Source organism: Anomaloglossus baeobatrachus, chromosome 7 (genome assembly GCF_048569485.1).
Source record: "Anomaloglossus baeobatrachus isolate aAnoBae1 chromosome 7, aAnoBae1.hap1, whole genome shotgun sequence".
Lineage (NCBI taxonomy): Eukaryota > Metazoa > Chordata > Amphibia > Anura > Aromobatidae > Anomaloglossus > Anomaloglossus baeobatrachus.
In genome coordinates this window covers 142,208,826-142,222,703 of record NC_134359.1, presented here as the reverse complement: position 1 = coordinate 142,222,703, position 13,878 = coordinate 142,208,826, and the positions used below count along the sequence as shown (strand labels likewise).

At 43.1% G+C, this 13,878-nt stretch overlaps 1 protein-coding gene across 1 annotated transcript; it reads left to right on the top strand.

Annotated features, from left to right (window-relative positions):
* Window positions 1–6,114: 6,114 nt before the first annotated feature.
* On the top strand, window positions 6,115–10,426 carry LOC142246010 (gamma-crystallin-3-like). The gene is made up of 3 exons (XM_075319019.1): window positions 6,115–6,123; window positions 7,827–8,069; window positions 10,151–10,426. The coding sequence occupies exons 1-3, from the start codon at window positions 6,115–6,117 to the stop codon at window positions 10,424–10,426; spliced, it is 528 nt and encodes a 175-aa protein (XP_075175134.1).
* Window positions 10,427–13,878: the final 3,452 nt, after the last annotated feature.

The window sequence follows — 13,878 nt, the reverse complement described above, 5'->3', positions numbered from 1 at the left end:
TGGACCAACACCTGACTCCGAATAATACTTACAGTGTGCTCCATCATGTAGATGACCAAAATTGTCACGCTGAGAATGTCATCGCCAGTGTTAAACATCTGCATCGACATTTGTAAACTGTGTAGAACGGTGCATATGTCCTTGATCTGACACCACTCCAGCAGCGTGATCTGCACCACCTCTGGATCAAGTTAGCCCAGGGTATACGTCATAACGTATTTCAGCTGGGCTCTGCGGTGCTGCCACAGACGCTGCAACATGTGCAGATTAAACTTCCTGCGTGTCGGAACATCGCATTTCGGACGTTTAACCGCCAGACCTTAAGACTTCAGGAGCGATGAAAGTTGTTGAGCTACTGGGTGCGAACGATGGAAGTGAGCATGCCCGCTGTACAAGGCCATGTAGGACGGGATGTTGTTTTAAAAATTGCTGGAGAATCAGATTAAACACGTGAGCCATACAAGTCACGTGTGTCACATTGGCCTGACGAAGGTGCCATGTTTGCATCATTGCCGCACACGGCTGTTAAGTCACCACCGTAGTCCGCTACGTCAATTTGTACCCCTGTCGCAAGGTGACAGCGTGTTCCTTTCATGCATAGTGCTGATTATGGGAGAGGAGTCGACGCCAGCGGCGCAGGTGGACGCAGGTTATGTTCACGCACTGGGATGCGTTACCTTGACATATGCAGAACCAATGGCTGAATGCAGGTGGTGGGTATCTCACAGATGAAGTACCATCATTCAGTTACAACCAATGGGAAGACACAACACCCTTTTTTAGGCCCCTCCTGTCTGAAGACCACTTGCAGACATAGCTATGAACCTCTGGTTACTGTTACCCCCAGTTTAGTTTTATGAGTTTGTGTGCTTGTTACTTGACTACTTTTCCTGCTTGCTGTTTAGGTACCTCGTTGGCCGATTTGCATTTCACCTCTGCTTGTTTTCTGATTAAGTCCTGTCCCTCCCATTCTGTTCCTCTTCCTCAATTAATGTTTTGACCCTGCATGACTACTATTCTCTGGAACTGCAGCCTTCCACAGGTATTGATCAACTTGGGCCCTGTGTCATTCAACATCACTGTATAGGGATTAAAGGTTTTCAGGGTTCTGGGGGTCCAGCTTGGTGAGTGGGTTCCCTCTAGCTTATTCTTTACACCCCGTCTGAGTGTGTTGATCCAGGCAGGCGTTACACCGTGCCCTTGACAGAAGGACATGTAGGCCGGGATAGTGTTTTAAAAATTGCTGGAGATTCGGATTCAACACGTGAGCCATACAAGGCACGTGTGTCACATTGCCCTGAAGAAGGGCCGCAGACTGTTTAGCATCATTGTCGCACCCGGCATTCCCTGGCTGCTGGTTGAGTGGAGAAAACCATTGATGAAACTCGGTCTCACTCTACAGAGCTAACCGTCCACAACTCCTCAGCGGTGTCTCACATTTCCCCTACATTTCAAAGTAAACATTTGACCGCCTGATGGCCTTGATCTCTGCTGCCAGCATAGTAAGGAGGTGTGTGGGATTCCTTGGGCGCAGTTACAAGGAAGGGTGGCCTGACCACACAGGGTTTGGGCTGAGGTGCAGGAACAACACGAGGTTGATGAGGCAGAAGCAGTGGAGGAACTTGTACATACAGAGGAAGGATTGAAACACACAACTCGTGGGGCCGGAGAGACTTGTACAGCAGACACTTCTCCATCTATCACCATAGTTACCCAGTGCCCAGTCAGCGACATGTAACGCCCCTGTCCATGCTTACTGTTCCAAGTAACTGTGGTGAAATGCACCCTGTCACACACAGCGTTTCTCAAGGAAGCGGTGATGTTGTGTGCAAGCTGCTGTGTTAGCGTGGGCACCCCTTTCTTGAAGAAGGAGTGGCAAATGGCCATCGGCTCTTGGGGCACTGCAATGGGCATAAGGTCTCGAAAATCCTCGGTGACAAAAGGGTGCAAAGGCAGCCTTTCTGTAGCCAACAAGTTTGAGATGCTGAAACAAAACCTCTTAGGCATGTCATGCACTTCGAAAATCATGTAAAAAACAGCGAGGGGACTCCAACCACAGTCTCCCTCGTTGCCACTAATTGGGCCACACACACCCCACTTGACTGTCATCAGTTGATCCCCCTTTTCAAAATGAAAAAGATGCTTTGCATGAAGCACTCTCAAAAATACGCGTGCCTTTCGCCTCCACTGGCTGACCCAGGGGAAGAAAAGTCCTCTGAGAGCCATGACTTGTTCATCTTGGTTCTTTTAGAAACACAGCGAGGGGACTCCAACCACGGTCTCCATCGTTTCCACTAATTGGGCCACACACACCCCACTTGACTGGCATCAGTTGATCCCCCTTTTCAAAATGAAAAAGATGCTTTGCATGAAGCACTCTCAAAAATACGCGTGCCTTTCGCCTCCCCTGGCTGACCCAGGGGAAGTAAAGTCCTCTGAGAGCCATGTCCACATTGTCAGTGGACAGATGCGTGTGGTTATCTGCCAGCAGACCCCCAGCAGCACTGAAGACAGGTTCCGAGAGAACGCTGGCTGCAGGACACGACAAGATCCCCAAGGCGTACGTGGCGAGCTCAGGCAATTAATCCAGATTGGAAGCCTAAAATGAGCAGGGCTCAAGTTGCACAGTAATGGCATCGATGTTTCCTTGCATATACTCATATATCTGTGTCTCCTCCTCTTTTTCCTTGTCCAGCTCTTTTGTTTTCACATGAGTATATGTCCTTGTCACTTTCCCATGTGTTTGTGTTGTGTTGTGAGTTGTTTGTCACCTTTTGGACACCTTTGAGGGTGTTTTCTAGTTGTTTTTATGTGTTTGTGATTGCCTCCCATTGTTTCTTATGCGGTTCGAGTGGTTCGTCGAACCGGTTCGCCGAACCGAACTCGAACGAGACCTCCGTTCGGCGAACCGAACTCGAGCCGAACTGCGACCGGTTTGCTCATCTCTAGTTTTTATGTGTTTTTTATTGCCTCCCATTGTTTTCAATGGGGTTCGAGAGGTTCGTCGAACGGCTTGTCGAACGGCTCGTCGAACGGGGCACCGTTTGACGAACCGAACCAAACTTGAACTCCAGGGGGGTGGCTCATCTCCAGTAATTAACTGCTACGTTGTTTTTTTTCTTTTTATTTAATGCAAATTCTAACCACAATTGTTATTGACTTATCCATTAATAAATTAATCCTTGCTCAATATCCCCTTATATTATATTTATTTTATTTATTATTCCTTGTTTATTATTTCATTTAGAGACCTGTTCTATTGTCAAATTTAAAGCCTCCAGGGATAATGTTGCCAATTTGAATATTCAAAAGGATTCCCTATTGATCAGCCTCTGAAATCTGTTAGACACATTGGAAGGAATTTGTTCAATTACAATCAATTTCAAATTATCTGAATTTTTTAAATGTTCTAAAGTAACAGTTTTTGAAAGACTGTGATTCATAACCGCATTCCAGATATTCTATCTGTGGACTTCTTGTGCTCTAAGGCCCATGCATTTTATTATGGACTTCTTGGATCGTATGGCCCATGGAGTGATATCATATGCTTTAATTGAAAATATCTGTGTATCATTACCTGTCTGTATAAGATAATAATAATAATAATAATTTTTATTTCTATAGCGCCAACATATTCCGCAGCGCTTTACAATTAAGATAAGATGGGGTTGTACTGTTTATGACTCGCCTCCAAAACATGTAGTGCCCTTTTCTAAGGAAAATTATTTTTTTTGTATTCATCTTTTGACACACCTGTTTTAGCGCAAGACTATATGCTAATTTTCTTTTTTTTTTCTCTCTCTCCTGAGTGGGGATGTTGAATTCACCTATGATGATAGTGGGAATGTCAGCAGAGAGAAAGTGCAGAAGCCAGGCAGAGAACTGATCGATGAAAGCAGTGGCTGGGCCCAAGGGTTGATATGACAGCCACTTGGAGATTGAAGGAAGTGTAGATGCAGACAGAGTGAACTAAATTAACAAATTAAGGCAGGCTAAGGGAGGGTAGAGGTGGGGTTGGATTAAAGCTGCAGTTGTTAGAAAGAAGACCCACTTCTCCACCCTGTCTATTTATAGCGAAGGAGTGTGGGTGAAGTGAAGGCTGCCACGTAATCTGCACTTAGCTTGGCCCCACGTTGTCTCCTTTTCCCATTTCTCCATTTGCCTAAGGATGATACTGCAAAATGTCAAGAATCATCCCAAACCTACACTAGAGTACTTGGTCAATGATGTGAGAAGAGCAAAAATTACTGTTAGGCTACGGTCACACGACCGTATGACTCATGCGAGTGCATGCGAGAAAATCTCGCATTGCACTCGCACCAATCTTAGTCAATGAAGCAGAGCAGTTGGTCAGCTTTTTTCTCATCCAGATTCTGGATGAGCTAAAAGTCACAACATTTTGTTGCTAAAATCGTGCGAGTCTCGCGAATACAAGTCGATGCATGCGAGAAAAAAACAGACGTCACACAGACGGCACACAAACCATCATAGTGACGGGTATTTTTATGGATACAATTGTATCATGTAGCACAGAACACTGTAAATAGTCTTGTAAATTACTTTAAATGACTAATAGCTGCTGGGAAAAAACGAATGCACACTGACAGCACATGGACAGGACACTGACAGCACACGGATGACAAGTGAGGAAAAAAATCGTCATACTCTCCTTGATGTGAATGGGACAGTTTTTTCATTCGCTCTTGTGATCCCAGCCTTAGTAACACACTACCCCGTTATGGATCAAAATCCTGATGACTAAGCAAGGTCCCCCTGATCACACCAGCAGATGTACAGGCCCATTTAAAGTTCGTAAATGACAATCTGGACGATCCAGATGAGGCATGAGAGAAGATCATGTGGTTAGATAAGACTAAAATACAACTTTTTTGGTATAAACTCCACTTGCTGTGTTTGGAGAAAGAAGGATGACAAAAATCCCAAGAACACTATCCCAGCCATGAAGCACGTGGGTGGAAACATCATACCTTGAAGGTGCTTTTCTGCAAAGGGGACACCATGACTGCCCCATATTGAAGGGAGGATGGATGGGGTGATGTATTGCGAGATTTTGGTCAACAACCTTCTTCCTTCAGTAAGAGCATTGAAGATGGGTCTTGGCTGGGTCTTCCAGCATGATAATAACTCGAAACACACTGCCAGGGAAAAGAAGTGGCTCCGTAATAAGCATTTCAAGGTACTGGAGTTGAGAAACAATCTCCAGAACTGAACCTAATAGAAAATCTTTGGAAGGAACTGAAACTCAATATTGCAAAGCTATAGCCCCAAAACCTGAAAGATCTGGAGAAGATCTCTATGGACGAGTTGCCAAAATCACTGCTACAGTGTGTACAACTTGATCATGAACTACAGGGAACGTCTGACCTCTGTAATTGCAAACAAAGGTTTCTGTACCAAATATTAAACTCTGTTTTTCTATCGTATCAAGTTTTTTTTATGCATCAAAATTCAAATTAATTATTGAAAAATCATACAATGCGATTTTATGGATTTTTTTTATTCAGTCTGTCACAGTTGAAGTTACCTACGATAAAACTTACAGACCTCTCCATGCTCCGTAGGGGGGAAAACTTGCAAAATGTGCAGTGTATTAAATACTTATTTTCTCCAAGGTTCACTATGATTCCATATTATCATATCTGTTATTATAAGCCATTTATGAAGCAGTCAGAGCTGGAGTTAAAGTGTGAAAACAGGAGTCACAAACATGAACGAACCAACGAACCAACTCTACAACCCTACTTCCCACAATTTGTATTTGATAATGTGAGAAGGGGTTAAATAAGTTTTCACTAAAATAAAATAATAGATGGATCTCTCCAGCAGAGAAGTACATGTAGAGAACACATACAGTTTTGTTTTTTTCTTTTTGAATATGGAACTCTTAGTAAGCAAATGCAGACAATAGTCTCTTGTAATCACAGAATAGTCTATAACACAATAAATGAAAGGGCTATATGTTTACCTTACTAAACACAAAAACTGTTGATGTAAGACTCAATGTATGCAGACATCAGCAGTGGAAGGTGTATATAAGAGCAGTAGACATTTTGTTAGAAAACATTAAACTCTTAAACCAAACCATCCACAGAAATGGGAAAGGTATGTAAATTATGCTTTACATATATGTTTTGTTTGACTTAGTGTTTGCTCTTTCAATAAATTAAATCTTTTTACATGTCACCCCCTTAACATTATTAAATTCTCATTTTTTAATATGATTGTAACATCAACTTTTTGCCTTTCACCTTCATAGTCATAACAACATGGAAAAGTGCAAATTCCCAAAATAAATAAAAACATTAGAAACATTAAAATTCACTCTTACAAGCCATTTTTATATGTTTATTGTAAGATATCCTACTAATAAATCTCGCCCACATTTACTTGTAACTTGGTAGCAAGAGTTCAATCCCACTACCTGGGGAAAATGAAAGCTTTCACAGTTCTCATTTATTCCAGCTTACATACAGGGTATGTTAGGCCTTGTGCGCACGCTGCATCTTTTGTTGCATTTTTGGTGCATTTTTTGGGTGCAGTTTTGGACCCAAAATTGCATGAATTTCCTTCCCCAGGAAAGTCTATGAGACTTCAGTTTTTCTGTCCGTACGTTGCAGCTTTTTTTGGCTGCGTCCTTGTGGTGACCACAAAGATGCAGCATGTCAATTCTTTCTGCGTTTTTGCCAGCATTTTTGAGTCCTTCCAGTCAATAGATTTGGCTTAAAAAACTCATTGGGCAAAAATGCGTTAAAAACATGTAAAAAACGTTTCAGAAGTGCATGCGTTTTTGCCACATGTGCAGTTTTTGAGAGCCAAGAACGTGCATCTTTGTGGTCACCACAAAGATGCAGCATGCACATATAGCTTTAGAGATACACATTTTTTGGTAACAGCTTCCCACTCTAGCTATCTGATGAGGGTCCTGAACATTGGCTTCTTCAAGGCCCCATAATTCCATAATAATTCATTTTTCAAAACATCTTTAATAGCCCTGTGCGCACATAAAGTTTTTTGGTGTAGATTTGGTGCAAATTATCGTGCAGATTGTTGCACAAATCTGCATGTCATTCATTATGCCAGCAAAATTAAGGAAAATTCTGAAATGCTGGGCGCATGTTGCTTCTTTTTTCGTTGCAGCTATGGGTGTGCATGCATGCTTTTTTGGTGTGTTTTTCTGCAACAAGGTGAGTATTTTGATGCAGAAAATATCTGCACCTGATCTGCAGCATGGGCACATACAAGGCCACGTTCACACGTTGAGTATTTTGTCAGTATTTTACTTCAGTATTTGTAAGTCAAAATTAGGAGTAAAACAATCAGAGGAAAAGTATAATAGAAACACGGACACCACTTCTGTATTTTTTTACCCACTCCTGGTTTTGGCTTACAAATACTGATGTAAAATACTGACCAAATACTGAATGTGTGAATGTGGCCTAGGGGTTTATCCCATACCTAACAAATGTATCACCAATATAGAAGGTATCAGACACAACTCCAATGAGGTGCCGTTCCAACCGCTTGACTACTGCTGTCAATCATAGGCCTCCCCAATCAAGTAACCAAAGAAAGGGGTATCATTGCTTCTGGTTTTTGATTGGACTAACAGAGTGGCTGGAGCAATGTCCACAGATATTAAAAGCGGGTGAGTATGTAAATCTGACTATCCCTGTGACAATAAACTTTAAAAGTGTTAGCCCGACAGAGCGATTCAATTAAAAAAAGTTATTAGTATATGACCAATTTGGATTTTGACTATAACACAAAACAAAATGTAATGAACTGTTAAACATTTTCATCAACAGATCATCTTCTATGAGGACAAGAACTTCCAGGGCCGCTCCTATGAGTGCAGCTCTGACTGTCCTGATATGACCTCTTTTTTCAACCGCTGCAATTCTATTCGAGTAGATAGTGGAAACTGGATACTGTATGAGCACCCCAACTACAGGGGGAGCCAATATTATCTAAGAAGAGGAGACTACCCTGATTTCCAAAAATGGATGGGATTCAATGATTCTATTAGGTCCTGTCACCTGACTCCTCAAGTTAGTATCTGAAGTCAAAATATTTCTGTTATTTCCATATTAAAGTAGTCATTAGGTAAAGTGTAAATGCTCCGGGTATATGTAGCTTTAGCATTAGCCTGCCTCTATATATATATATATGTATATATATATATATATATATATATATGTATCTATATAAAAATATATATATATATATATATATATATATATATATATATATATAAAAATATATATATATATATATATATATAATATGACTGCAGACAATTACTGCCCTCAGTGTTCTTGTACCATACGTCTCCTGTGCTCATGTTCTTTGCTTGTGTAACCTGTTTCATCTGTCTGAAAGTTTAAGTATTGATAGTGGCCTACTATATTCTGTGTGTCATCCCTATAAAGCGTTTGTTCCTATAGCTCTTGATTATGCTTCAGTCTTTGTATCTCTGGCACTGTACATAACATTATTTTATTCTGAGCAAGGAATGAATTGCCGATCACTTATCTTCTGGTCTTTTTCTCCGAGACAGTTACAGTATTCATTTATGACATAGATAATAATAAGCTTGTTTCTCCATCCGTGTTTCAAAGAAGAGAGGATCTATTACATCATCTGTGAGTGCTGCATAATGGCTTACCCAGGATGCGACAGAGTCGGACAAGCAAGTGAACTCTTGCATAGATGGATCCCCGTAGAATCCAGCAGTCATAATACTCCATGAAAAAATGAAATATTTTGTACAAAATAAAAACATGAGTGGCAAAGAGCAGCAAGAAAAATAATTAGAAACATATGTAACAATAGTAGAGAATGGACGCACGTCTAATCAGGCATCCAGGCACCGGGTTTCCAGTCTTTAGTTTGAGCATTAGTCTGGCTTTAGACTAAAGACTGGTCAGAAACCTGTTACCTGGATGCCTGTTAGATGTGCATCCATTCTCTACTATAGTTACTTATGTTTTCAATTATTTTTGTTGCTGCTCTTTTCCCCTCTTGTTTTTAATCTGAACAATATACCATATTTTCTGTTTTGTAAGATGCACTTTTTTCCTCAAAACTGGGGGGAAATGAGGGTACCTCTTACAAACCATATATAACTTACAGAGGCAGCAGTGGTGGTGCAGGGTCGGCGATACGGGGGACTCAGAGGGGTGTCACTGCAGTGGAGCAGCTCAGGAGGGTCAGTGTGCAGCAGCGGAGGGTCAGCGATACTGCAGGCTCATGGGGTGTCATGAGGGGGCGCTATTAATCTGCCGGTGGGCTCGGAGGAGGGGATATCGTGGCTCAAGAGGTTCAGTGTACGGCAGCAGAGGTTTCTGCGGGCTCGTGGGATGTCGCAGTGGCGGGTGCGATTGATTTGCGGGCTGCCTTGAATTGCCAGCAGTTGACATGATGGACTTAAAGAAAATGACCGTGGAAGCCGATCTGTGTATGGCCGCCTCCGCTGCCATTTTCTTGAAGTCCTTGTGTCAATGGCCGTCAATTCAATGGAGCCTGCAGTCTGCTGGCAGATCATTAGCGCTTGCGGCTGCGACACCCCACGAGCCCCCACTATCACCGACTCTCCGCTGCTGCACACTGACCCTTTTGAGCCATGACACCCAATCCTTCGAGCCCGCTGACACCCCATGAACCTGCAGTATCACTGACCCTCCGCACACTGACCCTTCTTGAGCCACGAGACCCCATCCTCCGAGCCTGCAGCATCACCAACCCTCCTGAGCTGCGACACCCCCACCTGCAAGTTCACAGCATGACCTTCTTTGCCTCCAGTGACCTTCCTGAGCCGCTCCACCACCGCCGCTCCAATCCGATGAGCTAATAAAAGAGGCACTAGTATTATAAGACGGGGAGCTAACAAAATGAAGGGTCCTCTGCACTGCACAGCCCTATCAGCAGTATGCTGAGTATCTCACTGCATTTCACCTTAAATAATGTTTTCTACAAAACTATCTAGTGGATTTTTAAACTAAAGGTTTTCCTCCTTTTAGCACAAGGATCCCGACCTGTGCTTAAATTAATATGGATTTTGCAGTTGACAGTTCAGTCATAAATAAGATTGCTTGTGATTAATTGCTTATATTTTTTTCTTTTCATAAAGCACCGTGGTCCATTTAGAATGAGGATATATGAGAAAGAAGACTTTAGAGGCCAGATGATGGAGTTCACGGAAGATTGTTTCCATGTGTATGAGCAGTTCCATTATAATGACATTCACTCTTGCAATGTTCTTGATGGACATTGGGTTTTCTATGAAGAGCCCAACTACAAAGGACGCCAATATTATCTGAGACCTGGAGAGTACAGGAGATGCAGTGACTGGGGAGCTTCAAACTCCAAGGTTGGCTCTTTCAGAAGGGTCCAGTATATTCAGTAAACTGAATCAATTAAATACTTACTAAAAATAAAAAAATACAGTTTAAAAATACATTTATCTCTTTTGCATTTTGTACTAATTGATACTAATTTTATTTAATATAATCTTTTATTTATTAACAAATTACAATAATTAAAGGCAGTCTGACCGTAGGCAAACATACTGTAGATGATCCTGAGTTGACCAAACCTGTGGGTGATTTTTCACTGACACTGACCAATTCTCTTTAGTTTGGTTTTGGGGTATCACTAATAAGTGCTTTCCTCAGCTTACTGGCCAAGGACAACCACAGTATCTATAACATCTTACATACTGTAAATGACCTAGTGCTGAAGCAGCTATGATGGAGGACAATGCTGCTAAACTAGAGAGATGCGCAGGGATGGTGAAGATGGGTCAATTGCAAAGAATGTGTACTGCCCACTCATCAGCAGCCTGCCGCCGCTGCTCGCATCCGGATCCGCGGTGGCTCGAGGGTTCTCCAGACCCGGGGGTCGGGGTCGTGCGGCCACTCGGAATAAAGGGGGGATCTATTTACAGGGGATTTTATGGACAGTTCGTGATGCCACCTGTGGTGCGTGGTAAGGTGTAGTACCAACGCTGCAATGGGTAGTACCCGGTGACGATGGTGTGGGCAGCCAAATGTTTAACCTCTCCATGTGTAGGGGGAAATGCCCCAGGACTCAGTGTTGGTGGCAGGGAGGTGCCGTTGGGACGGTCAGGAATCGTTTTAGTACTCATTTAGTCCAATGATGCTGACACCGACAACCGTGGTAAACCAAAGTTCGTAGTACCGCTGCAGCAGGGAGGGAGCACGCCTGGATTCCGTGCCCAGTGGTGTTGCCTGTTAGCCTGTGGCCTTTTCCGTGGCACTTCTCTTCTAAATGGTCCCTCTAGCTTAGAACTATCAGGTCTGCTCACCAGTATGGCTAACTGGGTGAGCTTGCTCTCAGGGTTCACGCTTGGGATTTTTTGGACTATGTAGTGGGAAAGTCCTAACCCCCTTGTTGTGCTAGTACCCCGATTTTGGAGCGGGTGGAGAATGGATCTTGAAGGCTCCGTCCTCATCGGGTAAATTGTCAAGACGCTTGAAGCTCCTTCTCGACCTAGGGTCCACGTACCCCGTCGTGCCCTGGCCCCTGCCCGGTGATGGCACAAGGCCGCCGGCTGTCCTCCTCGACCAGGCCCAGACCAACATCTGCCACCTAGTAAACCAAGGAGCCCAGCTCTTGACCTCTCCTCTTGAGTCACTCCACAACCCACTGACTCCAAACACTCTTGACCTCCCCTTTACCAACCCCCCAAGTGGGTGACCCTATTCCTTTCAGGTCAGCCACTTTTGTGTCTGGTTGGTGTGGTGCAGAGTGTTCCTAGGATTTTTATTAGCCTGTTATTAGCAACACCAAAGGTCAGGGACCCGTAACCAAGCAGGAGGTGGATACTGTGCAGAAAGGCAGATTGCACAATACCCTGTGACGAGCTGATAGGCCAGGGCATCACAGATGCAACTCTTATAGATGTGCCACTGGAAAGACCATTAGAGTACTTATATCCTTTCTTTAGCTGTATTGAGGGGTGTTTTTTTTAATCATAAAACAATGGCCATCCTCAGACAGGGGATTTTAACTAAATAACATTAATTGGAAAATGTGCCCAGATGTGCTCTTAATACCACCCTAAAGGACCCAGCTTTACATACATATCAGTTACTGATTGGTAACATCATTATAGCTGTGCTTATGCTTTGCCAGTAAGGAAGGCTCCACGTGGTTGTTGAAACCTACTAGCATGCCACAATCTCACAGTCAAGAAGTTGAGACTCAACTGTTGCTCTGGGACTTGACTTTTGGGCCTTTTTCTAATTAACATTGTTTAGTTAAAGCACCTTTTTAAACCTGCCAAATATTCTGTTAAAGGGAACCTGTCAGGTCCAATATACACCCAGAGCCACGAGCAGTCCTGCGTACATATTGCTAATCTCTGCCTAACTGTCCCTGTATACACTAGCATAAAGAGATCATTAGAAAAAGTATTTCTAAAGATCTTTTATCATATGCTAATGAGCGAAGGGACTATTCCCCTGGGCGTTAGTTCCACTAGCTAATTATATAAAGTGAAAGCTGCACACCAAATTCAGAGAAATATAAATAAGCATAACTGCTCTATAATACATAAAGAAATGAAAAATACAATTAGCCATATGAAAAATTGAAAAAATTGAAATGTGACATTGCATGACTGCTAAGGATTACTTGAAAAACAGAGATATTTAGCTAATGTATTGATCAACTCATTATTACTGCTTGATAACCACTTCATGGTAATCTCTCATATATCATGTCCCTAACCAAATGTTATCTCTATGTGCGGTTAAAACCTGCTAGTGAATGGGAAGCCAGGGACCTAGCTATATAGGAAATTGAATAAACATGGCTGAAGAGCGGGACTGGGTTCCCGTTTTTTTTCTGTCTGGGAACCCAGTCCTGCTCTTGGTGTGCAGCTTTCACTTTATACAAATTGTGTATTTTTTAGCTAGCACCCTGTTCACATTTGTAATGGTGTTACAGCAGTCTTTTTTATTAGTTCCCCTAGCTAGTCACCCCCATTAGCATGTTAGTATGCCCCTGTGGGCCCCTGTGCAGCATCAGAGGATGATCTCACTCACCTCTCCACCGCCATCGCGTCCGACGCTGGATTTTTGGCTCAGTGAGCATGACTCTGGAGTTTGGGTCATGCGCACTACTTCAGTTTGAAGCCAGGACGCATACACCCGGCTTCATAGTGCGCATGACCGTAACTCCGGGGTCATGCGCACTGAGCTGAAACCTAGTGTCGGGTGGCAATGGCTGCGGAGAGGTGAGTGAGATCATCCTCTGATGCTGCACATTCATTAGCATGTTAATACGCCCACAGGGACGTACTAACATGCTATTGTAGCTGACTAGCAAGGGGAACTAACGCCCAGGGGACTAGTCCCCTCGCTCATTAGTATACGGTAAAAGATTTTTAGATATATGTTTTCTAAAGATCTCTTTATCTATGCTAGTGTATACAGGAACAGTTATGCAGGGATTAGCAATATGTAGCAATATGCACCCAGAACTGCTTGTGGCTCTGGGTGCATATTGGACCTGACAGGTTCCCTTTAAAGCACCACTACAGCAGGTTTTTTTTTATTTCACCGCTGAAGTGGCACTTTAAATCCAAGTCCCCTGTCCATGGTCTTATACTCACCTTTTGGCGTTTTCATCCTTTTTCAGTGCCCCTCTGCTACCATGGTGCCATTTTGTGCCTGTAGCATCTCATTGACCGGAAGTCAGAAGTTACATAACAAGCTCTCAGTGCAACTCTATGAGAGCCAGAAAAAGGCCAGAATGGGGTACCCATAGATATGTATTGAGTTGTGACCTCTGGCACTCCATGAAAAGCTGAAATAAACAGCAGGTCACAAA